At 36.8% G+C, this 25,502-nt stretch overlaps 3 protein-coding genes across 5 annotated transcripts; all 3 read right to left on the bottom strand.

The window, feature by feature from the left end:
• Positions 1-1,880: 1,880 nt before the first annotated feature.
• Positions 1,881-15,137, bottom strand: LOC112568501 (zinc finger protein 271-like). The gene is given in 9 exon segments (XM_025245811.1): positions 1,881-4,614; positions 4,876-4,883; positions 5,734-5,901; positions 12,114-12,569; positions 12,571-12,718; positions 13,071-14,037; positions 14,283-14,304; positions 14,562-14,729; positions 15,090-15,137. Coding segments are annotated over 9 exon segments (3,204 nt in total). The 3' UTR covers positions 1,881-3,395.
• On the bottom strand, positions 4,522-9,085 carry LOC112567993. Its single transcript, XM_025244967.1, has 3 exons — positions 8,127-9,085; positions 6,264-6,364; positions 4,522-5,901 (listed from the first exon to the last, which is right to left on the bottom strand). Exons 1-3 carry the CDS (start codon positions 8,392-8,394, stop codon positions 4,981-4,983), a joined length of 1,290 nt encoding a protein of 429 aa, XP_025100752.1. The 5' UTR covers positions 8,395-9,085; the 3' UTR covers positions 4,522-4,980.
• On the bottom strand, positions 14,629-24,788 carry LOC112567989 (zinc finger protein 879-like). 3 transcript variants are annotated; one of them, XM_025244959.1, is made up of 7 exons: positions 24,340-24,788; positions 23,729-24,124; positions 22,505-23,155; positions 21,273-21,375; positions 16,995-17,309; positions 15,090-15,190; positions 14,629-14,729 (listed from the first exon to the last, which is right to left on the bottom strand). In XM_025244959.1, the coding sequence occupies exons 1-3, from the start codon at positions 24,599-24,601 to the stop codon at positions 22,506-22,508; spliced, it is 1,308 nt and encodes a 435-aa protein (XP_025100744.1). In that variant the 5' UTR covers positions 24,602-24,788; the 3' UTR covers positions 14,629-14,729; positions 15,090-15,190; positions 16,995-17,309; positions 21,273-21,375; position 22,505. The 3 variants fall into 3 exon arrangements, with proteins under 3 accessions (XP_025100744.1, XP_025100743.1, XP_025100745.1); XM_025244958.1 differs by lacking the exons at positions 14,629-14,729; positions 15,090-15,190; positions 16,995-17,309 and having other exon boundaries at positions 18,482-21,375; XM_025244960.1 differs by lacking the exons at positions 14,629-14,729; positions 15,090-15,190; positions 16,995-17,309; ... (1 more) ...; positions 23,729-24,124; positions 24,340-24,788 and adding an exon at positions 18,482-21,031 and having other exon boundaries at positions 21,273-21,331.
• Positions 24,789-25,502: the final 714 nt, after the last annotated feature.

Raw genomic sequence — 25,502 nt, 5'->3', positions numbered from 1 at the left:
CGGGTTTAAAACCATCACCAAGGCAGGGAAGGGAACTTTTTTCCTGCCAAAAGCCATTTCAGGGTCCCAGGATCAGGATGGTGCCCAAAGACCTTCCTTATTTCATTCGTAGGACCTATGACAGTCATCAATGCTTAAGTTTTTCGAATTATATGTTCTCAAATACAAATATTTAGATTAGATAACTAAACCTTAGCGCCTTGATAACATACACCGTTAATGTTCCAAGTTTTCTAGAAATCTATAATAATATTGCAAAACCTGAAATTCTTTCAAAAGTCTTCACGTGTCTCTCTCGCACACACACTCTAACGGGAAGCTAAAATGCGGATTTTTCAAGAAAAGGACTCGATTAAAAAGCTTCAATGTAAGAATTAGATTTTTCAGATCCGATTAATATTTTGACGAGCTCCATTTAAAGTGTTAACTGTTCACGTTATTACAGCGTTAACTGTTTATATTTTAAAATCGAAGTCACATATAATTGAAGCATTCAGATAAGTTGCTGAAGCACAACTCTCATGAGACGAAATGCATACGACACAGCCGGGCATTGAAAAAATTGTTTGTATTTGCGGCTTATAAATGAATAGATATTTTTTTGTTGTAATTTAGTGGGTTATATACAGGTGCGCTAAAAAGACCGAAATTTATGGTATATTTGGTCAAACATTGAAATAAATCGCCCCTAATGTGATGCCTGGAACTGTTTCTCCAGCACATTATTTCATAGTGTACATTATTATTATGATGCAGTTAATGTAAATGTATTGTCATGAAAAAAGCCCTCAATTTATTGAATTTTGTCTCGCCTGCGGTTGCGCTGACAAGGTCAGACCAATTTACTTCGAAGGCCGGACGTTACCTACACCTGTGCTAAGGTAAGTTACCTCTGATTCATAACTATGGCCCCAGATGTTGCTCCCTCGTCAGCTAATATGGATCTCGATGACATATTTATTCGGCAGGTAGCAGTAATTATTTTTCGCGCTACCTGCCAACAGTGACGAAGATGCACCTGATGCTGCACTTTCCATGAGCACAAACATCGAATGAACATGGCGTTGAAACACTGGAGAGAATTACAGTCACTCAAATGTTGCGGCTAAGATTTTTGTGATCAAGAAATACGGCAGCATGGTGATGTTGATGAACCACTTACTCTATCTTTAAATACTGTTCATGTTCTTTTTCTCCATCCGTCCACTTTGTCCTGGATGACTGTAGGCCCTAAGGTTGGCAGCTGAACGAAAGCACAGAAACTGAGATGGCTTCAAACCCTGAGAAAGCAGCAACCTAAAACTGTTATTTATACTCATCAGCTTTATGGACATATGGACAGATGGGTATGGGCGTTCTAAGCCGAGACAGCAACTAAGGCTATATAATGGGAAAGGAGCCAGTTTTTTTGTTTTTTGGTGTTTTATGCCATGCCAGCAACTAAGGCTATATCATGGGAAAGGAGCCAGCCCTGTAAACATAATTTATTACCATGTATCACATGCATTGGTGTGTTGGCTCTTGCTTATTCACTTTCATAAATGCTCTTACATATGAAACAATGTAGAGAAATCTGTTTAAATGTTGAAGGTTGTGTTTGTCCATCTGTATATTGATATTGCTTATAAGTTTGCTTTTTTGTATGTTGCTAAACAGGATAGTTTTTCTTTTGTTTTGACTTTTTTCCTTTGTAACGCATAGTGAGCCTGGCTTGCATGGGGTACCGCTCTATACAAGGCCACTATTACTTGTATCATCATCATTATTAAGAGCAGAATACTTTGCTAGCAATAACATTATTATTATTATGTCCATAATCTTTATTTATTTGATGTTTGCATTATTTTGGACTGCTGAGAAAAAAACATTTCAGACCTGTACCTCTCTCTAAAGTTTATTAGTAGATGCGTAAGTATTTGACATTTTTTGATACAAAGGTTTACGGAAAAACATCTCATGGATCTATGCTAGTTAAGAGGCAATATATAAACAGCGTAATGTCTCAGCTACCCATTTAGTATTTCATCATGCTACTAAACTGTTGTACAGCAATCAGGTTTTGGAACACAAGCTGCATTTTAAATGTTCAACTTTGACATATTCCAACTTTCTTAACTTGCATCAAATAGAAGGGGTTTATATAGCAAGAGTTCCACAACAAATAACCTTTTACATGTTTCTGTATTAAACAAAACACTCACTCATCCCACTCTTCTGTCAGCACATCAAGTATGAATTACTTGTGTAAAAAAATAGATAAAAAGATAGCTCTGCATACCCTTTGGTTTTATTGTAACCAAGAAGTTTGCACAACAAAAAATAAAACAGATCACGACGAATAAAATCTTTCTCAACCCTATTCCGTGTCAAAGAAACTCTCACCAGATGTATTTTATAAATTAAAAAGTGGTTTCTTTATGCTATCATCATTATTATTCTTCATTAGAAACTGTTGTTTTATTAAAGATATAAGTAGGCAAAAAAACAAAGGTCAGGTTGATGTCTCTATGGTTGAGGTATCCTACATTTGTTCTCCTAATCAAATATACCTGAATGCAAGATTTTAACTCACTTGACGGTTTACACTGCTTGTCACAAATTTTGCATGAATATGGTTTTACACCAGCCTGAATCCTCTTGTTGCCTGAAATTGCTGGAATCACCGAAAGCAGCACTGCATATATTGCCTGATATTGTAGTTGCCAAATAAACTGGAATGGGCACTTAGATAAATCTTCAGTCTGAACTTTGTGACAAATGTTTTCCCACAAACCTGTCAAAGGTTGTTCCTCGCTGAGTATTTTTATACGTTTTCTGAGATGTAGTAAAGATCTGGAGGATTTCTGGCAAATTTCACATAAATAGTTGTCATTTCTGTAATGCTTCAGATGCTAAGGGCTGAACAGAAATGTGGCTGTGCAGGATGGGTATTGATAGTTTTTTCCTAGTGTGACTTTTGTAATGACTGTTGACAACATATGCTTGCAATTGTTTTTTTTTAAGTCCTGGGAAAACAATACCTGATCTTTATAAACACATTCTCAAACTTTATTACAAAGAATGATCAGGGGAAATTTTTTTTAAAATGGATACAGTTGTTCATGGATTAGTCTAATTCTAAACTTAACTTGAAGGAACTAGCATATGGAGTAAAAGAGGTCATCAACATTTTTTTTAACATATTAAACAAACAAAATCATGCTGCTGTTGTCACTGATATAACACAAGAAAAAAATGCAAATAATTTTGACAGAACTCTCTCTGCAGGAACTACATTCAACAATCAGCAGAAATAGCATCATGAACTTCTGACCAACAGTGGCTGTCACTGATGAAGCACAACTGTAGAAAAAAATAAAAACTAGACCAGGCAGGAGTACACGTCATCTCTTTAGCTAAGGTTTCAAATGTACCTGCATGTGAGCTTTCAACCCACCTGACTGATTAAACTGCTTGTTGCAAATTTTGCATGAATAAGGTTTCACACCTGTGTGAATCCTTTTATGGCGAACGAAGTTGCTTTGATCATTGAAGGTAGCACTGCATGTTTCGCAAAAAAAGGTCTTTACTTTCTGGTTGCTAAAAACTTTCTGATGGATTCTTTGATGATTCTTTAGTTTCAATTTTGTGAGAAATTTTTTTCCACATTCCTGGCATAGGAATTCCTCCCCTCTATGTATTTTATGGTGTTCTTTAAAATACTTTAAAGATGCGTAGGACTTGTGGCAAATTTCACACAAATATCTTTCATTTCTGTGATATTTTAAATGATGCACAAAGGTCAGACGATGACGAAAAGTAGCTGGACAGGATAAACATTTAAAGGGTTGTTCTCCAGTATGAATTCTATAATGAATATTTAAGTACTGATTACTTGCAAAAGTTTTTCCACAGTCCTGACAAAGAAATGACTTTTCATTTCTGTGTGACTTAATGTGCCTATGCAAATGACCTGACTGTCTAAATGATCTTTGACAAATTTCACACGAGAACGATCGCTCATCTGTATGAATCCTCATATGAAGATTTAAAGACCTTACATCGGAGAAAGCAGCTTTACACTCTGGGCAGGTTTGGTCCTTCTGGCCAGTGTGACAAAGTCGATGTTGATTCAGTTCAGATGGAAAAGGAAAACGCTTACCACAATCTTGACAAATATGAGGCAAATTTCCACTGTGAAATCGCATGTGTCTTGCTAAAGCACTGTATTCTGTGAAAGACTTTTCACAAATTCCACACTTAAACGGCTTTTCACCTGTGTGTGTCCTCATGTGATTCCTCAAACGGGCAGGACCACATGCAATATAACTGCACTGTGGGCATGAAAGACCCTTTCTGGTTGTATTTGTAGAATATCTAAACACTAAATTTTGTGCTGCTACAGTTTCTGGTTTTGTATCAGGTCTTATCTCAGATCCATCTGATTGACTGTTCGAGGTTTCACAATTATCAGAGTATGAATGATCCCCTTCTTTATGAATGCAGTCAGTCTTTTCATCAACCTGAAATCCTATACTTTTCAGCATTATGTCTGCTTTATCTCTTTTCTCAATGTCTTCATTTTGTCTATCACTTTCAACAGAACACTCTTGTCCTTCACTTTCAATCGGAAGACTGATTTGTTAGAATGAACTTTTTTATGTAAGTGTGCTCTTTCCAAAGCAAACCTTGCACCACATTCACCAGATTTAAATGGAGTTTCTGGTTTTGTATCAGGTGTTATCTCAGATCTACTTGTCTGTCTGTTCCAAGTTTCACAATTATCAGAGTATGAATGATCCCCTTCTTTCTGACAACAGTCAGTCTTTTCATCAACATGAAATACCATACTTTTTAGCACTAGGTCTGCTTTATCAGGTGTTATCTCACAATTACTTGTCTGTCTGTTCCAGGTTTCACAATTATCAGAGTATGAATGATCCCTTTCTTTCTGATAACTGTCAGTCTTTTCATCAACCTGAAATCCTATACTTTTTAGCATTAGGTCTGCTTTATCTCTTTTCTCAATGTCTTCATTTTGTCTATCACTTTCAACAGAACACTCTTGTCCTTCACTTTCAATAGGAAGACTTGATTTGTGAGAATGAGCTTTTTTATGCAAGTTAAGTGCTCTTTCCAAAGCAAACCTTGCACCACATTCACCACATTTAAATGGGCACACTTATCGTTTATAACAAAGGTTTTAGTTCCACATCTCCGTACAGTTTTCCTGAAGTGATTTGGTTTTAAAGAAGAAACATCAGAAAGTTTGTTGTTTGATGCAAATGAGTGTGTTTTGCTTCTGGCCTCTGCCTTTTTTTGTGGATAAAAAAGGCGACAATTGAGATTTCTCACAACAATGACTCTACCACGGAGAGGATCATTTGGTTTTATTGCTTCTTGCCTGTTTTTTCTTTCATGGAGTGTCTTCTTGACCAATAAACAATCTTTGCACGTTGTTTCTGCAGTACTCACCATCAGCAAACAGGTAGTTGCCCTTACACATGAATAGGAACAGATCTTACCATTCTCATAGACATATGTAATGTGTCGAAAATACTTCTCATCAGTGATTTTAATTTCAGCTAATGTTTGCAGATCAGTTTCAGTGACACCAGTGCAGAGAGTCTTTTCACCCAGTTCTTTCAAAAATGTTTTAAGCCTAACCATTTCAATGTCTCTTGCAAGCCATGGTGCAGGCATTTGAAACACACTCACATTTGCCAGTAACCCAGTTGTTGCTGAAAAGCTCACCTTCACATGCACTTCTTCAGTTTTACTTGACAACAAGCCAAGCACTACATCATTTTCGGAATTTTTCATGATAATCCACTGAGGAGGTAGATGAGTCAAATCCTTCTTCATGTCCATGAAGCTGGTGTAGCAGATACGAACTGGCACGAAAGGGGGCTCCCGTACCTTCTGAAGGGAGATATGTGACAAATTTTGAAAATATGCTACTAATTATCTAATCTCAACCTCAAGCTTTAAATTATATTTAATTGTTATAAAAATAAATTAGGATTTACCTTAATAGTATAATACTTTTCTTAATCATTGGGTTTCTCCTTCCTACTTGTTTGCCAAGGCTCCACACTTATGAGAAATTATTCACAATATTTCTGATAATGCATAAGTCTTCAGGTGCAGAAAAAGAACTTAGCTTCAGTCTACAAATAGTAGACACACGAGTATTCATAGTTTAACCCATCGGAATAAAGTCATTTTATGTCCTGGGCTTTTTAAAGTAAAATATTTTTTAAAAGTTTAAAAATTACACTTACAGGCTTGGGTCTAGCTGTTTTGGAAGTTTTAAATGATTGTTCGGGCATCCATCTAGTTGGCATGCTCCCAGGAACTAGTCCCGAGAATTTTCCAGAAGGACCTGTTAAAAGTGTGAAAGTGAATGAATAATGAAACATAAAATAAAATTTAAAAAATGTATGGCTGATATACTTTACTCTCCCTCACAAAAACAACAAAAAAAAACAAACCCAAACAAAACAAGCAAAAAATTCACACAGAAAATGAAACATCAATGCAATAATTTAGATATTTTCTATTCTTGATTAACTCTGATACTGGTTTACAGCCTAAGATACCATCTTCAATCATCTGTGTTGGCAGAGGTGTGTGAGCTGAAAGCATGTCACTGGTGTTGATCTTTGTCTATTCATATAGGCTGAGTTTTTAAACAAGAAGAAGAATATTTAATCAGAACACTTCCTGAGTAGCGTAATGAGTGGCATGATATACAACAATAGGTAATTTTGCTCCACAGATTTGTCCATTTTGTATCAAGACCGAATCAGTCACGATGAAACAAGTAGCTTTTAAAGTCAAATGTTACCAAAAGAGTCATACATTATTTGAACAATATAGATACACAAGCTTAGATTTTTGTCACCATTTTATTGTGAACGTGTATTTTGATTTTTTTTTTTTTTGGCTTCTTATTATTTATTATATGCAGAGATTCACTGATTGGGCACTCATTTAGTTCGAGGCACATCACACTACAGTAGAGCACCGACACCCTGTCGTCAACTGAGAAACCCACTTTAAAAAATGCTACTGAAATCCATATTATTTTTAATTGATAGTCAAGTTGTGTATATTGTAAACCGTCCCTGGCTCAAACGACTGCTGTGGACTGGTATAATTATTTGTTAGTTGCATGTTCGTCCAGAAACGTCGCTGATCGGGTAGTCATCTTAATCAGGGATTTTTTTACATGTTCGTCTCTGCCATGTCGATGCACGCGACTCCCTTGTGACTGTCAAAACAAAGTCTAGACTACACTGACAGCCAGCAGCAAGTGACCTGAGTACCTTTGTCACCTTGATCGCCCATACCAGCCTCTAAAGCAGTGGTTCTTAACCTTTTTTGAGGTACCGAACCCACAAGTTTCATATGCAAATTCACCGAATCCTTCTTTAGTGTCATCACGAATTGCGGGTGGGTTAACCCCGGTTATGAACCACTGCTCTAAAGCCTGAGGCTGTTTACAGTAAACACATCATGACAATAAATTAATAATAATGTGAATTTATACAGCACGTTTTAAAACTTTTGTGTGTGTGAAGCGAGTTTCACAATTGACGACTGCGGTTGTCAGTTCCTTACTATAGCGTGATGTGCTTCGAGCTAAATGAGTACCGAAGTCCTGCATGAAATACTACTACCAAAAAAAAGTCAATATACAAGTTCACAATAAAATTATGACAAAACATTAAGTTTAAAAGATTGTTTAAAGAGAAAAGTCACGTTTATTTGCCATTGTAAAATACGTTCTCTGCATGCGTATCGCAAACGGCCATTTTGTTTAGTAAAATGGTGGCTTGGTTCTGTTTGAAATAGGCAGCTGTATTGCATATCTATATTGTTCGAACAAAGTATAGCTCATTTGATAATATTTGACGTTAACTACTACTTGTTTCATCGGTGATCGATTCGTCTTTTGGGCTTAGGACGATTTGGCTTTTCGGTATTGAGTAAAAGTGGACCTAGCTGTGGGGCGAATTATACCGAAACTTCGGTTTCGTGAAAACAAAAATGATCTAAGCCTTAGTCGCAAAATAAAAGCTTGTACAGGAATGAGATGCAGAGTAGGAGGTGAATAAGTGAGCAAACAATAAGATCATTACCTTTTTTAATGCACTCTTCTTCAAAGTGCCTTGAACAAATTTTCGCTCTCATTGGAGTGAAACTTTTGTCTGAACGGCCTATCGCATGAATGAGAGCCGCTCGCCACTCGTCTTGCTCTTTCGATACACCTGGCCGCGGAAAGGAAAAAAAACTTAAACCGAAACACTTGATACTTGAACAGTGGCATCCTACCACGCAGCAGTATGAACCACCTCTTGACTGTTTATATATTGTTGCTCCTCTCGCCGACTCAACTGACATAGTCATTGTAGTCGCCCTGTGGCTGGACCGGAAGCTGTGCGCAGACAAGCCTCGTTCTAGAAAAAAGAATCGTCTGCAAGCACTTCACGTTCGTATTCATACTGAGCGTATCACATGCTATGCAATAACGGTCATAATCGGTTTGTTGAAAGTTTTGTCAAAGTAACTTTTTTTTCAATAAGTTGATCTACATGAAGTTTGTTGTTTAACTTTCATCAGTACAGTACATCTGTTATGATATTCGTGTTGCTCTCACAGTAGTTGTGTCAAGGCTGCACACCGCATCAATTCAGTGTCTCTAAGTCTAATCTTCCATTGTCTTCCTTTATCATTATTGGTCAGCGCAGAGTGCGACCTACCTCGGTCGTAATGCTGCGCGTTACAAGTGCACAAATTAAAGATAAAAGTTAATTTGGTCTTAACCTCACTGTTCATCAATTAAAGTGTACTGTGCCGGATACTGCAGTGCGTAAAGCATAAATAGTGAGTGGAAGTATCCATGATATTACTTTCGCAAACGATTTTCCCATGTAAACTTATTTTAAATAGTTGTCGATCAGCAACTCGAAGTGATTGCGATCTATCTATAAAGTCTCATACTGGTGTGAACATCAATACTTAAGTTTACAAAATTACACGTTTCACCAATACTAGGACTAGTTTGCTGCAGTTGCTATTCTCTATATATCACAAAAAGGGGGCAAGCCTGTAGGCTTTATAATGTCAATTCCTCTTCTCCTCATAGGGTAAATGAATAAAATTAATGTCTAAATGTTCCATTTAGTCCTCAAATTATGGAAACCTTTAGTTCCACAGTTCAGCACACTTGACAGCTAGGTTAAGAACATATGAATTAAGCACCGATAAAGACAATTCTTTATGGATTTAAAAAAAATTATCCTCCCTTGAACTAGTGTCTTCTATAAAGTCATACAAAGAGCAATCTATTCTCGGTTTGTACTTGGTTTTGTTCTTCAAAACTCATGTACCTTATACATGTACATTTATTGAGATTTGTGATCCTTCAGCCAGTATTTAAAGAATAAAAACTCAATGTTTTCATGACTCTTTGTGTATAGGTCGGTTAAAATACTTGTCACACACATCATTTTGTGATCATATAATAGTAGCAGCCATTGAAAAGATATTTCATGAACATTTTATTTAATATTTTATATAGTTTGTTGAAAAAAGGCATAACAGACATAACAAAAGAAAAAAGTTTTACCAGATGTTCAAGTCATCCAGTTTTGTATAAAAATAAATAAATAAAAAATTACAAATATCCTTAGGATAGTAATGTTTGGATCACTTCTTTCAAGTGACCTGTTTTTTAGATGCTGTTTTTTCACTGTAACAGATATGTTTAATGTTACTACTCATTTATGATTTTTCTTCTTTAATGAGGCTGAGGAAAAATTTCATGCATACATATTTATTTATACGGATAAAAATCAAGTGAGTCACTAAAATTGAACCCTGACTTTAAACCTATGTAATAAACTTTGTCCCATGGATTTCAGAAGTTTGAAAGCACACTGATTTTCCATTGCTGAACGCAAATTTGGTGTGATATATTTTCTTTTCTATGTAAATATGTGAGCAAATGTGGGCTGCAGTGACACTGTAAATAAAGTTGAACCACTTGAGTTATTTCTGACCGCAATACATTAAAGTGTATAACGCACATAATTTCTTAAAGTAACTTTACTGATCCTCTTTTAGACATCCAGCATCGATACTGCTAAATTATCTTAGTTCTTGTATTGCAGAAATATGAAATCTAGAAGAGCGATGATGGATAGTGACCAGTACAGAATCTACCAAAAAACTTTACCCCAAACCATTTCCTCCTTGAAGAATTTGTGTGCACACCATTTGTGGATTGAAAAAAAATGGTTTCCCTAACAGCACCAGGTACATAAGCCTCCATATTACACCCGTCTTATTTCTCAAATGAGCGTAAAGACAGCAATAATTTTATATTCTTTATTCATTGCTAATAAAACTTTTGCATCAATGAATTGTCAGGCCCTAGTTGACATGCAAAAAAGGAAAGATGTGATACGTTTTCATTATTTACCTAATAATTCTTATTCAATTTACCTGTTACAGGACACACATTTCGAACAGAAGCAGCAAAAAATGATTTCTGCAGAATGGGGTCACTCCTGCCTTTTTGCATCATATACTTCTTACTCGCATGGGGTAGCAATTCTATTTATTTATAACTTTGAATTATCAATTAAAAACATTTACAGAGATAACGGAGGAACTTATGCGATGGCAGTGATAAAAATATTAGGGAAAGACTTTTTTAATTCGTAGTGTATACGGACCAAATATAAGGATGACCAAAAATTCTACTCACAGTTAGAAGAATGTATTAAACAGATAGGAGTAGAAAATATTGTTATTGGAGTCATAACTTTAAGACAGATGCAGTACTGGATTTAATTTTACTGGTTGCTAAATCATGCATATACTCTCGCAGATTAAAAAAAAAATACCCCACCCCCCAGACAATCATTCATTAGGATACTGCAGCATAGATATAAACTTGAAATTTTTAATGCAACATTGGAAATGAAAGAAGACAAAATTGTAAAACAATGGCTACATTATATGCAACTTGTTGACTAGAATTTAAACAGTGACCAGACTTTCATATATATATTTTGACATGCAATATCTCATGTTTGTTGTATTGTTATATATGCTTGTTATAGTGCAGTTGTATGAATTGTTTAAGCATGTAATGTGTTAGGCCTGTAATGCGTTAATGGAAAATAAATGCTAGACAATAAAAAATAATTCAAGCGATGGATGATGAGGAAAGGACATAAGCAAAATTCATTTGATGTGTAATGTAGGAACTAAAGAAGGCAAGCACATTCTAAGATATTTAATAACTGCAATAAGTTAGGTTTCTATAAAGATAGAAATGACATTTCTGCTTTACAATAAACAGTACAATGGCAATTTGTATTAATTGATATTAGACATAGTTAGCAATTAAGTCCTTTGGGAAAATGTACACAACAACAGGATGAAAAAGAGGCAGTCTTGAGGTGTGATGGACAAATTTGTCACTGAAAAAGTTAACACTGTAAGTTCAGATCTTGCCTCATTTAGCTCAAGCTGTTGACATGACATAAAACACTAACAACAAACCAGGAAGAAAAAAAAAAGATGAAGATAAACCAGATGTTGAATGAGTGATACAAGTACTAGCCCATTTATTGTCATATATCCCTACATCAATGCATAATAGAAACATTGCAAATAAAGGGGGAAGGAAGGCGGGGGTGGGGGGATATTGGTGTTTTATGCGGAGCCAGCATCTAAGGCTATATCCTGGCAAGGCAGGCAGGCCTATAAACAGATGCCACATAAAGAGAAAGAACAGTGTGCCCAAGACAAGAGCTGAACCCAGGACAGCCAATCCTCACTGTATTGAAATAAAGGGAAAAGGGGGTCATGGATGCAAGGACTTCATAACTATGACAAGTACTTTTTTTTCTTTAAAGACATCTGATATTCAACAGCAACCTAACAGGCAAATTTGGCATGATAGTCCAAGATCTCTTCTATCTCTATAAATAGCAAAGGTCAATTTTTGGAATGTACCCGCATATGAGTCTTCAAACAGCTTGGATCACGAAATGGCTTGTGGCAAATAACACAAGAAAAGGGGTTTGATGCCCATGTGAATCTTTTTATGCTGATATAAATTGCTCGCTCATGTGAATGTGTTTGTTGTCAGATGACCCTTCATGGATTTTTTGATGAGTTTTCAATCGATATTTGCTAAAAAAAGTTTTTCCACAATCCTGACAAAGGAATTTTTCCCCACTGTGTATATTTTTATGCTTTTTAAGATACTGTAAACTTCTGAATGACTTTTGACAAATATCACACAAAAACATTTCACCTGTATGTATTCTCATATGATGTACAAGGCATCCACGTTGACTGTATGATGCCGGACAGGAAGGGCATTTATGGGGTCTCTCTCCAGTGTGAGTTCTATAATGAACAACTAAGTAATCTTTACTTGCAAATGTCTTCCCACAATCTTCACAGAGGAATGACCGTTCTTTGCTATGCGTCCTGAGGTGTGCTTTCAAATGACTTGATTGTCTGAATGATTTTTGACAAATTTCACACGAAGAAAGAGCGCTCATCTGTATGAATTCTCATGTGCAGAGCTAAATTTCTGGCATAGGTGAAAGTAGCTTTGCATTCTTGGCAGGTGTGGGTTTTCTGGCCAGTGTGAATAATTCGATGCTGATTCAGGTCATAAACAAAAGGAAAACTTTCCCACAATCTTGGCAAACATGTGACAAAGTTCTATGTGTTCGCATATAATGTTTTCTTAAGGCACTGCAATCTCTGAACAACTTTTTACAAATTTCACACTGAAAGGGCTTTTCACCTGTGTGTATCCTGATATGATTCTTCAAACTGTGTGATGTGCTTAGGTAACAAGGCATTCTGGGCAAGAAAATGTCTTTCTCTTTGCATGCATCCTTGCCATATGATTTTTTAAAGCTTTTTTCTTGCTGAATTCAGCACTGCATTCCAGGCAAGGGAAACGTCTTTCAACAAGGTGTGTTTTCAAATGTTTTTCTAAGCTGCTAGATAGGCACTTTTCGCATCTTTCTCCAGCACAACAGTACTTGCAACTCCCTGCTAGTTGATCTTCAATTTGAGCAGACTTGAAAACATTGCACATTGCTTCAGACTCACTTGTCTGCATGTCACCTGCTATGCAAGGATCATTAGCAGGTGGGCAAGACTCTTTCTGACTGGAGTCAGTTTGTTTAATAGAATGACAGTTGATATTCTCAGCTGTTTCCTGAAACTTTATGTCAGACTCTTTGCTGGTTTCATCGTCTCTTTTCTGAGCGTCTTCCCTTTGTGTCTCATCATTTTTGACGGAATGCTCTTGTCCATCACCTTTAACGATGAGATTGGAGAATCCGTTACAGTGAACCTTTTTATGTATTGTCAGTGCTTTTGCCAATGCAAACCTAGCGCCACATTCCCCACATTTAAAGGGAGCACACAAATCATTTACAACATACATTTTTATGCCACGCCTTTGGGCATGAGTCCTCATGTGATTTGCCTGATGAAATGGCGGAAGATGTTTTATCTCAGATCCCTCTGATTGACTGTTCCAGGTTTCACAATTCTCAGAGTATGAATGATCCCCTTCTTTCTGACAACAGTCAGTCTTTTCATCAACATGAAATACCATACTTTTTAGCACTAGGTCTGCTTTATCAGGTGTTATCTCAGATCTACTTGTCTGTCTGTTCCAGGTTTCACAATTCTCAGAGTATGAATGATCCCCTTCTTTCTGATAACTGTCAGTCTTTTCATCAACCTGAAATCCTATACTTTTTAGCATTAGGTCTGCTTTATCTCTTTTCTCAATGTCTTCATTTTGTCTATCACTTTCAACAGAACACTCTTGTCCTTCACTTTCAATAGGAAGACTTGATTTGTGAGAATGAGCTTTTTTATGCAAGTTAAGTGCTTTTACCAAAGCAAACCTTGCACCACATTCATCACATTTAAATGGAGCACACTTATCGTTTATAACAAAGGTTTTTAGTTCCACATCTCCGTACAGTTTTCCTGAAGTGATTTGGTTTTAAAGAAGAAACATCAGAAAGTTTGTTGTTTGATGCAAATGAGTGTGTGTTGCTTCTGGCCTCTGCCTTTTTTTGTGGATAAAGAAGGCGGCAATTGAGATTTCTCACAACAATGACTCTACCACGGAGAGGATCATTTGGTTTTATTGCTTCTTGCCTGTTTTTTCTTTCATGGAGTGTCTTCTTGACCAATAAACAATCTTTGCACGTTTTTTCTGCAGTACTCACCATCAGCAAACAGGTAGTTGCCCTTACACATGAACAGGAACAGATCTTACCATTCTCATAGACATATGTAATGTGTCGAAAATACTTCTCATCAGTGATTTTAATTTCAGCTAATGGTTGCAGATCAGTTTCAGTGACACCAGTGCAGAGAGTCTTTTCACCCAGTTCTTTCAAAAATGTTTTAAGCCTAACCATTTCAATGTCTCTTGCAAGCCATGGTGCAGGCATTTGAAACACACTCACATTTGCCTGTAACCCAGTTGTTGCTGAAAAGCTCACCTTCACATGCACTTCTTCAGTTTTACTTGACAACATGCCAAGCACTACATCATCTTCGGAATTTTTCATGATAATCCACTGAGGAGGTAGATGAGTCAAATCCTTCTTCATGTCCATGAAGCTGGTGTAGCAGATACGAACTGGCACGATAGGGGGCTCCCGCACCTTCTGAAGGGAGATATGTGACAAATTTTAAAATATTTGCTGCTAATTATCTAATCTCAAACTCATGCTTTAAATTATATTTAATTGTTATAAAATAAATTAGGATTTACCTTCATAGTATAATACTTTTCTTAATCATTGGGTTTCTCCTTCCTACTTGTTTGCCATGGCTGCACACTTATGAGAATTATTCACAATATTTCTGATAATGCATAAGTCTTCATGTGCAGAAAAAGAACTTAGATTCTGTCTACAAATAGTAGACACACGAGTATTCATAGTTTAACCCATCAGAATAAAGTCATTTTATGTCCTGGGCTTTTTAAAGTAAAATACTTTTTAAAAGTTAAAAATTACACTTACAGGTTTAGGTCTAGCTGTTTTGGAAGTTTTAAATGATTGTTCCGGCATCCATCTAGTTGGCATGCTCCCAGGAACTAGTACTGATAATTTTCCAGAAGGACCTGTTAAAAATGTGAAAGTGAATGAATAATGAAACATAAAATAAAATTAAAAAAATGTATGAGCTGATATACTTTACAAAATACCCCACAAAAAAACCCCACACAGAAAGTGAAACATCAATACAATAATTTAGATATTTTCTATTCTTGATTAACTCTGATACTGTGTTACAGGCTAAGATATATCTTTAATCATCTGTGGTGACAGAGGGGTGTGTGAGCTGAAAGCATGTCACTGGTGTTGATCTTTGTCTATTCATATAGACTGAGTTTTTAAACAAGAAGAAGAATATTTAATCAGAACACTTCCTGAGTAGCGTAATGAGTGGCATGATTGTTATAACAGCAATAGGTAATTTTGCTCCACAGATTTGTCCATTTTGTATGAAGACTGAAAAATAAAATCATCCCAAGCCGCAAAGGTGAATCAGTCACCGATGAAACAAGTAGCTTTTAAAGTCAAATGTTACCAAAAAAGTCATACATTATTTGAACAATATAGACACACAAGCTCAGATTTTAGTCATCATTTTATTGTGAACTTGTATTTTGATTCTTTTTTATTTTAAATTATTATTATATGCAGAGATGTCACTGATTGGGCACTCATTTAGCTCGAAGCACATCACACTACAGTAGAGCACCGACACCCTGTCGTCAACTGAGAAACCCACTTTAAAAAATGCAACTGAAATTCATATTTTTATTTGTAATTGATAGTCATGCTGTGTATACTGTCAACTGTCCCGGGCTCAAATGACTGGTGTGGACTGGTCTAATTATTCGTTAGTTGATTGTTGTCTCAGAAACGTCGCTGATCGGGTGGACATTTAACCAGGGACGTGTAATACAAGTTCGTCTCTGCCATGTCGCATGCCCGCGACACCCTTGTGACCATCAAAACAAAGTCTAGACTACATTGACAGCCAGCACCAAGTGACCTGAGTACATTTGTCACCTTGATCGTCCAGACCAGTCTCTAAAGCCTGAGGCTGTTTACAGTAAACACATCATGACTATAAATTAATAATAATGTGGATTTATACAGCACATTTTTAACTTTTTTTGTGTGAAGCGGGTTTCACAATTAACGACTGTGGTGTCCGTTCCTTACTGTAGCGTGATGTGTTTCGAGCTGAGTACCGAAGTCCTTGAATGAAATACTACTACCAAAAAAAAACAAAAGTCAATATACAAGTTCACAATAAAATTATGACAAAACATTAAGTTTAAAAGATTGTTTAAAGAGAAAAATCACGCTAATTTGCCATTGTAAGATAAGTTCTCTGCATGCGTATTGCCAAGCGGCCATGTTTGTTTAGTAAAATGGTGGCTAAACTTATCAGCATGGTTCTGTTTAAAACAGGCAGCAGTATTGCATATCTATATTGTTCGAACAAAGTATGGCTCATTTGATAATATTTGACTTTAACTGCTACTTGTTTCATCGGTGATCGATTCGTCTTTTGGGCTTAGGACGATTTGACTTTTCGGTCTTGAGTCTAAGTGGAGACATTTTTTCCTACCCAGAATCGCATTCCCAGCGAGGAATGCAGACGCTGGGTCTTCTAGTGTTGCTGAATGATTTAGCAGTAAATTTTCGTGGTATTTTTATTATTATTATTACTAAAACCAAAAATAAAGCGTGAGTTGTATGTGTTCAGCTTTTTCATGTTTCCCACGTTATACCGAAACTTCGGTTTCGTGAAAACAAAAATGATCTAACAGTCGCAAACTAAAAGCTTGTACAGAGATGAGATGGAGAGTAAGAGGTGAATAAGTAAGCAATCAATAAGATCATTACCTTTTTTTATGCACTCTTCTTCAAAGTGCCTTGAACAAATCTTCGCGCTCAATGGAATACTTTTGTCTGAACGGCCTATAGCATGAATGAGAGCCGCTCGCCACTCGTCTTGCTTTTTCGATACACCTGCCCGCGGAAAGGAAAAAAAACTTAAACCGAAACACTTGATACTTGAACAGTGGCATCCTACCACGCAGCAGTATGAACCACCTCTTGACCTTTTATATATTGTTGATCCTCTCGCCGACTCAACTGACATAGCCATGTTAGTCGTCCTGTTGCTGGACCGGAAGCTGTGCGCAGACAAGCCTCGTTCTAGAAAAAAGAATCGTCTGCAAGCTGAGCGTATAACATGATATGAAATAACGGTCATAATCGGTTTGTTGAAAGTTTTGTTGAAGTAACTTTTTTTCAATAAGTTGATCTACGTGAAGTTTGTTGTTTAACTTTTATCAGTACAGTACATCTGTTATGATATTTGCTACATTCCTGTGTGGATTTCTGTGTTTGCGTCACTTTTCGCCTCTCCCTGGGTCATTTTATTTCTCCTTCACATCTTCGCCGTCTTGCCATTACTTAGATTTTAGATCTACACATCGGCAGTGTCGACTTTAAACTCTGATTACCTTCCTGCAACTGCATCAGAAAGATTTGACGTTGAGCTATCACAGCAAGCTTTTTGCGAAATACAGGAAAGATTGCAATGACTGACATAAGGTATCTCCACGAAGTTCAGCTTACAATGACTGTTAGCGTGTGCTCTCACAGGAGTAGTGTTGATGGAACGATATTTCTATTTGCGAAAGTTGGGCCAATGTACCGAAGATTGCAAGCTGAGCTTCCATACAAATGTCAGAATAACTTTCAGATATTTTTGGATGCAGAACTTATATTGACTGATCTAAGATTCCGTGTAATGGCAAGGCTGCACACCGCATCAGTTCAGTGTCTCTAAGTCTAATCTTCCATTGTCTTCCTTTATCATTACTGGTCAGCGCAGAGTGCGACCTACCTCGGTCGTAATAATGGTGTGCGTTACAAGTACACAAATTAAAGCTAAAAGTTAATTTAGTCTTAAGCTCACTGTTCATCAATTAAAGTGTACTGTGCCGGATACTGCAGTGCGTAAAGCATAAACAGTGAGTGGAAGTATTCATGATATTACTTTCGCAAACGATTTCCCCATGTTAACTTATTTTAAATAGTTGCCGATCAGCAACTCGAAGTGATTGCAATCTATCTTTAAAGTCTCATACTGGTGTAAACATCAGTACTTAAGTTTACAAAATTACATGATTCACCAATACTAGGACTAGTTTGCTGCGGTTACTATTCTCTACATATGTATCACAAAAAGGGGGCAAGCCTGTAGGCTGTATAATGTCATATCATGAAAACCTTCAGTTTCACAGTTGAGCGCACACTTAGCAGCTAGGCTACGAACATATGAATTAAGCACCCCTTCTCAGGCACACACATACACAAACTTATTTCTATATACTTTTATTATGACTTTGCACAGATAAAGACAATTCTTCATGGATTTAAAAAAAATTACGCTCCCTTGAACTAGTGTCTTCTATATATTCATACAGAGAGCAATCTATTCTCAGTTTGTACTTGGTTTTGTTCTTCAAAACTCATGTACCTTATACATGTACATTTATTGGGATTTGTGATCCTTCAAAAGTTATACAATGCAAAACCTAAATAACAATTAATATTCTGTAACCAATAATGTAAAAGGAAAAAAAATATAGGTTAGATAAAGAAGAAACAGCTTCCAGTAAATAATCCATTTTATAAGCTTACCAGATGACAGAAAAACAGCACTAGCAGCGTCACCATCTACTGTTACTCATGTAGTCTCTCTCTAAACTGGTGCAATATTTGGTTTAGGAGCTTTATTGTAACTACTGAATCTTTGAATATGCTGAAATATGCATGCATTCTTTTTTCCCTTGTAAGGTGTCTGATTATATAGCTTGATCTAATTGTACTACATATAATGCTGGGGTCATTTACATCTTTGCCAATACATCATTCAAAGATATTTAACTATTTTCTTTAAGAATAAGAATAATAACAATTTGTTTATTGGCCAAGTGATACTGCACTCGGAATATGACTTGATGAAGAAAGAAAAAACAAAAACAAAACAAAGAATTATTAGGATTATCCTATACATATACACATACACACTACCCCTCTTTCTCATTTGATTACTCTTCCACACTCCCTATCAAAGACATAGACACTACCTCACAGACTGCAAAAGGATATATTGAACTAGCACTGGTCCTGACAGCTATGGCAAAGTTCAGGAAGGCTATCACAAGCAAAGAAACTATATCTTAACTGGGGGTCTGAACCAGGAGTCTATACCTGACCCCAGAGGGCATGACACAGAATAGGCATTGGGAAGCATCCACTGCAATCTTGCATGCCCTACACAGACTGTGTTGGGTGTAGATTGTGCCCACAGAGGGTAGATCAGCCAATACATTGGTTAGCTGCTCACATCACCTGGTCAAGTAGGACTTCTGTTTTCAGGTGGTACTGCCCTACCAGTTGCATTCTTCTTTCACAATACAACTGATCATTGTATTTGCCCAAGACGGTCCTCCAAGGATGGGTAGAGTGAGGCCATCGATGAGACAAACAGAAGAAGTGATGTAACATCAAGCAGTCGACAGGCCACCAGTTGGGAGACCTTCTAAAAGGGGAGCAGAACAGGTCATGGTGGTGCACATGGACCATTATTACTGCAAATCACCAGGTCCACCCACAACTGAGTACAAGTAACGGACACAGATCATTGTGTAGGTATGTCAGAAAATGAGCAACTTGATCAGAGTGCAGCAAGATGGTGTCTTTTCTGTTGAGGTAGCCCCTTTATGGGTCAGCTCTTGAAATGTACTCGCATGTGAGATTTCAAACAGCTTGAATCCCGAAACTGCTTGTGGCAAATTTTGCAGGAGTAAGGCTTGATGCCCATGTGAATCTTTTTATGCCGATACACATTGCTAGCTAAAGTAAAAGTAGCATTGCATAGCTTGCAAGAATAACTTTTCTTTATCTTTATCTTGTTATCTTTGCTGTTCAATGACACAGCATGGATTCTTTGATGAATCCTTAGTTGTTGCTTGCTAATAAATGTTTTCCCACATTCCTGACACAGGAATTCCTCTCCATCATGTACTTTTTTGTGTTCTTTAAAATATTGTAAGCTTTTGAATGACTTTTGGCAAATATCACACAAAAATGTTTCACCTGTGTGAATATTCATATGCAGGTTAAGACTTCCACTAAGACGAAAAGTGGCGGGGCAGGATGGGCATCTATATGGTCTCTCTCCAGTGTGAATTCTATAATGAACATCTAAGTTATCCTTACTTGTAAATGTTTTCCCGCAGTCTTGACAAAGAAAAGACCTTTCTCCACTATGTGCCCTAATGTGTCTGTGTAAATGACTTGATTGTCTGAATGATTTTTGACAAACTTCACATGAGAAAGATCTTTCACCTGTGTGAATCCTCATATGAAGATGTAAATTTTTGGCATAAGTAAAAGAAGCTTTGCATTCTTGGCAGGTATGGGCTTTCTGACCAGTGTGAATAACTTGATGCTGATTCAGTTCAGATGGAAATGCAAAACCTTTACCACAATCTTGGCAAACATGAGGCAAATTTTCACTATGTGTTCGCAGAAAGTGTTTTCTTAAAGCATTGCGTTCTCCAAAAGACTTTTCACAAGCTTCACACTTGAATGGCTTTTCACCCGTGTGAGTCTTCATATGGTTCCTCAAACTTCTTGCTGTAGTCACCATAAGACTGCATTCTGAGCAAGGAAACATTTTTGTAAGTGTGGGAATCGTTGACATATGATCTTTTTCAGCTTCAGTATGGGACTGTGCATGCTGATAAACATTCACCACCTCAGATCCATTTGTCTTTTTTGCTGGTTTCACAATACTTAGGGTAAAAATGAAGCTCTGTTTTGTCACAGTTGTTGGACCTTTCCAGCGCAAGATCAGCCTGTTGTTGAAAATTTGTATTAGCACTTTTAAAGGCACTTTCATCTCTTTTCTCAATGTCTTTGTTTTGTCTCTCATTATTTTTAACAGAACAATCTGGACCCTCAAGTTTGATGATGGGACTCTTGGAAGAGTGAACTTTTTTATGCAATTTAAGTGCTTTTCTAAAGCAAACCTAGCACCACACTCACCACATTTAAAGGGTGCACACACATCATTTATTACATAGTTTTTAGATTCACCTTTTTGAGAACGACTCCTGAAATGATTTGTTCTTAAAAGTTCCACAAGGTGTTGGTGGTTTGAAGCAATAGAGTCAGTGTTGCTTCTGGCATCAGTGTGATTCTGGTTGAAAAAATACAAGAAAGAGCCAGTCAACATCATGAAGTGAGGTTTATTTAAAAAAATGAAACTATTAAAAAATCAAAGTTAGAGCATTAGCAACAACAAAAAATAACTTAAAAATGAGAAAATACTTTAAATTTGAAGTTTTGATACATGTCTCCTCACTTTACAAGAGGTGGCTTGCTGTCTCTGCACTTTTCTGTTTTGATTTGAGTGCCTTTTGTTTGACCTTTTTTGTTTCTCATCTACGACTTTAAACTTTATTGATTGTCAGTCTTACTACAGCTTAAACAGTCAAGTCAAAGGGGTGAAGGGCATTGGTGTTTTACAGGTAGCCAGCAACTAAGGCTATATCCTGGCAAGGCAGGCAGGCCTATAAACAGATGCCACATGCAGAGAAAGAACAAGACAAGAGATGAATCCAGGACAGCCAACCCTTATTGTACTGGTGACAGGTGCTAACCTTATGTGACAGGACCGCCTCTGTGAAAAGGGGGAATAGACAATGACTGCATCACTGCATGTAAGCTGACCATAGTATTAACCAGACAGCATCTACTCTCTTGGTACAGTTGCAGTGTCGTGGTGCCACTTCTAGTTCTGCAGTGTTCACTTTATTACGCACGTATGCAGTGTTGATAAGTGCAGTTAGTAGTCAGATACTTCACTAGCATTGTGTAGTCAAAAAGGAGGAAGAGAACTCCATCATCATAATCTTTGTCATTCTTCTTCTACAGAAGTTTACTGCGATAGTGACAAGGGATGTTTGTATCTAGGACTAAATTCCATGCCACTGACGCAAGTACTACATGCATTGATGGGGAAGTGGAATAGCCAAGTGGTTAAAGTGCTGGCATTCGAACTGAGCATGCTGGTTCAATGCCTGATTAGCACAGCAAAGTTCCCCTAGTCGATCCAGCTGGCAGGAATGGGTATCTGCCTCTGTTAAAGGTTGGCAAGGGTAAAGAGGAACTATAAAATATAAAATCACTGATCATTATTATTATATTAAAATGCTTCTTAAACTATGGGTATCCAAATCTAACAAAATGATATTGAGGTAAATTCTTAATCATACAATAATTTGCAATTATATAAAAAGCCAAAAAGTTAAATGAAGTTAATTTACCTCATATGTTGTATCGATCACCGATGCTGGCATGGACCGTAAAGAGGATTCTTGCCCATTCCAAAGACAATGTTTCCCCATTCTTCTGCTCCTTGCTTTCATTGCATCCAAAGATATCATTTCCAATCTGACTTTTACGAAAATCACATAGATTGAACTCTTTAGGTCCTTGTAGGTTTAACATATACAGAGGTCTTTTAGTTGCTACAGGTATCAGCATCACTGGAACACTCTTTGTGTGAGTAAAAGCTTCAGATGTGTCTACTAAATCACTGCCTTTCACCTCACTTGTTTCATGGTGAACTTGAAAATCCAAATTCTCTTGAGACTCTACTATGCTTGTTTCATCATCTGTCTCTGTTTCTGTTTTTATATCAGCCACATCAGGCATTAGAGTTGTTTCACCATGTAACACATTGCGAGATTGCATAGTCTCTTGAACCTTAGTAGATGCTGCCTCATTTTCATGTCTTATATGAGACTGAATACCACTATACGTAGAAAATGTTTCAATTTGTGAAATGTTTTCAGCTAAGCTAATGGCTGCTGTCTCTTGTGAAACTGTGTTCAAAGTTTCTGCTGTTGCTGGGATCCCCATTTCAGCAAAGAAATTGCACACCTTTTCTGTCTTTAATCTGCAGTGTCGCATACCTAGAAAATAGTGTAATAAAGAAAGATACATACATGAGATAATGTATAATGTATAGTTTATGAAGGTTTAAGCTGAATTGTATAGTTCTTCATCTGAAACTGATTCATCACTCGTTACAGGAAGGTTAAAAATGAGGGAAAGAAAAGTTTCTATTATAAGAAAAAAGACTGAAAAGATCAAAATAAATGCTTGTATAATAATTTATGGCATTGTGGAACTCCTTTGATGATTAGTATTTGCATTCTCACACAAAATGCATGCCAAACATGAGCTGGACTGATGAAGAGGGCATAATATTTCTCAGGATGTTCAAGTCCAAGCATCTTAATATCTGAGATATATATACACACACTGCTCACAAAGCCACTGTCTCTTGCACACAGATGTGCACATATGCATGCATGTGTGTGCACACACACACACACTATTCTGATTCACAGTCGGCATCTGTTCTCTTTCCTATTTTTTTCACTTTAAGTTGTTGTCTATGGTGGTAACATCCACTCATCATTAATAATGGAGAATAATTTTGTTGATAAGCAAAGCTTGATGGAATTTAAACTGGTTCTTACAGATAGAAGCTTTAACATTGATGAGGTAAGCTGATGCTCTCCCAGTATCATCCTGCTGCCTTTTGCTTGTGCGAATGTGATTTATGACACCACACTGGCAGGCAATATATAGTATACTTGCAAGGCCTGTTCTTATTTCTGCTTGTGTCTGTTTTAAATCTAGAAGAGAGTTGCATATTTTGCAGTTCATCTGTCGAGCCAGCTCACACAAGTCCACAATCCTGTAGCCCTCTTTCCATGTCATTGTAAGTTTAGAATCCTGATTTTTGTTTTGATTAAGCTCAGTAACCATGGATTTACAAAGAAGATTGTACTCAGGTGTTTCATGTGGTTGGCTTGGCATCCAACGAGTGGGCAAGCTCCAAGGAACGAGGCCACTGCATTTTCCCGTTGGACCTGAAAATATAGAATTAGAAATTATCTAGCAAGCCTAAACTGGACACAAAATAAATAAGCTTGATGTATCGACAATATAATAACGATATATATATATATACACACACATGATTTATCCCAATAAAATACAGACTACGCAAGTGTTTAAAATTCGAACAAGAGATTGAACTGGAAAAAAGTTTATATGACAAAAGAGTAAAATAATCGACACGAACCGTATTTTACGCAGCCTTCCATGAAATGTCGTGAGCAGATCTTGGCTTTGTTCGGGTTGAAGTTCTTGTCATACCGATTAATGGCCTGAATCAAAGACGCCCTCCACTTGTCTTGATCTTCGCTTTCGCCAGCTTTTGGAATAGATATAAATGACAATCCTCTACACCTCGCTTGAGTAGCATGGCACCCAATAATGCAACAATTTGCACCTTTCCACTTTCTCCTGGGTACTTTTGAACCACTTTCGATATCCATATACATTCTTGATGATGTATATGTGTAGATTAACCGGAAGTGGGGGGCACGCACACGCCAACGATCTGAACAATACTTTGACCACAAAACAGCTATCCAAGTCTTTTTGTCAATCCGCTTCTGATACTACAAGTCCCGTCAGCCATCATAACAATGCAAAGGGGAGACTACATATCACTAAGAGTAGTCCCTCTTAGCCCGGCTATATTTAGAAGGAAAAACAAAGAATCTAACCATGATCTTACTGACTGGCGTTTGGGGTTTTTTTTTTGCGTATATATGTATGCATGGTGCTGAGTAATTATGTCATCAAGACTGTGCCGCTATGCGTTGGCAGTAAAACTACATCGTATTTTTTTATAGTATCACAATATAGTCGTAATCAGCTTGTATATTGTTACTGGTAGTCACCGGCGCTTTCCCCATGCAAGTATTTATTTGTATATAGGTCGGTTAAAATACTGGTCAGACATATCATTTGGCTATTATATAATAGCAGCCGTTAAAAAGATATCTGTCACTTCATGAACATTTTATTTAATGGAAAGGCAGTTTATATTTTGTCTAGTTTGTTGAAAGAGAGGCATAACAGACATAACAAAAGAAAAAAGTTTTACCAGATGTTCAAGTCATTCATTTTTCTATAAAAATAAATAAAAAATTACAAATATGCTCAGGATAATAATGTTTGGATCGCGTCTTTCAAATGACCTGGTTTTTAGATGCTGTTTTTCCACTGAAACAGATGTTTAATGTTACTACTCATTTATGACTTTTTTTTCTTTGATGAGGCTGAGGAAAAATTTCGTGTATACATATTTGTTTATAAGGATAAAAATCAAGTGAGTCACTAAAATTGAACCCTGACTTTAAATCTATGTAATAAACTTTGTCCCATGGATTTCAG

The sequence above is a fragment of the Pomacea canaliculata genome, linkage group LG7 (genome assembly GCF_003073045.1).
Source record: "Pomacea canaliculata isolate SZHN2017 linkage group LG7, ASM307304v1, whole genome shotgun sequence".
In the NCBI taxonomy this organism is placed as follows: domain Eukaryota; kingdom Metazoa; phylum Mollusca; class Gastropoda; order Architaenioglossa; family Ampullariidae; genus Pomacea; species Pomacea canaliculata.
Note: the sequence above shows the minus strand (reverse complement) of the source record. Positions and strands in the feature narration are given on the sequence as shown.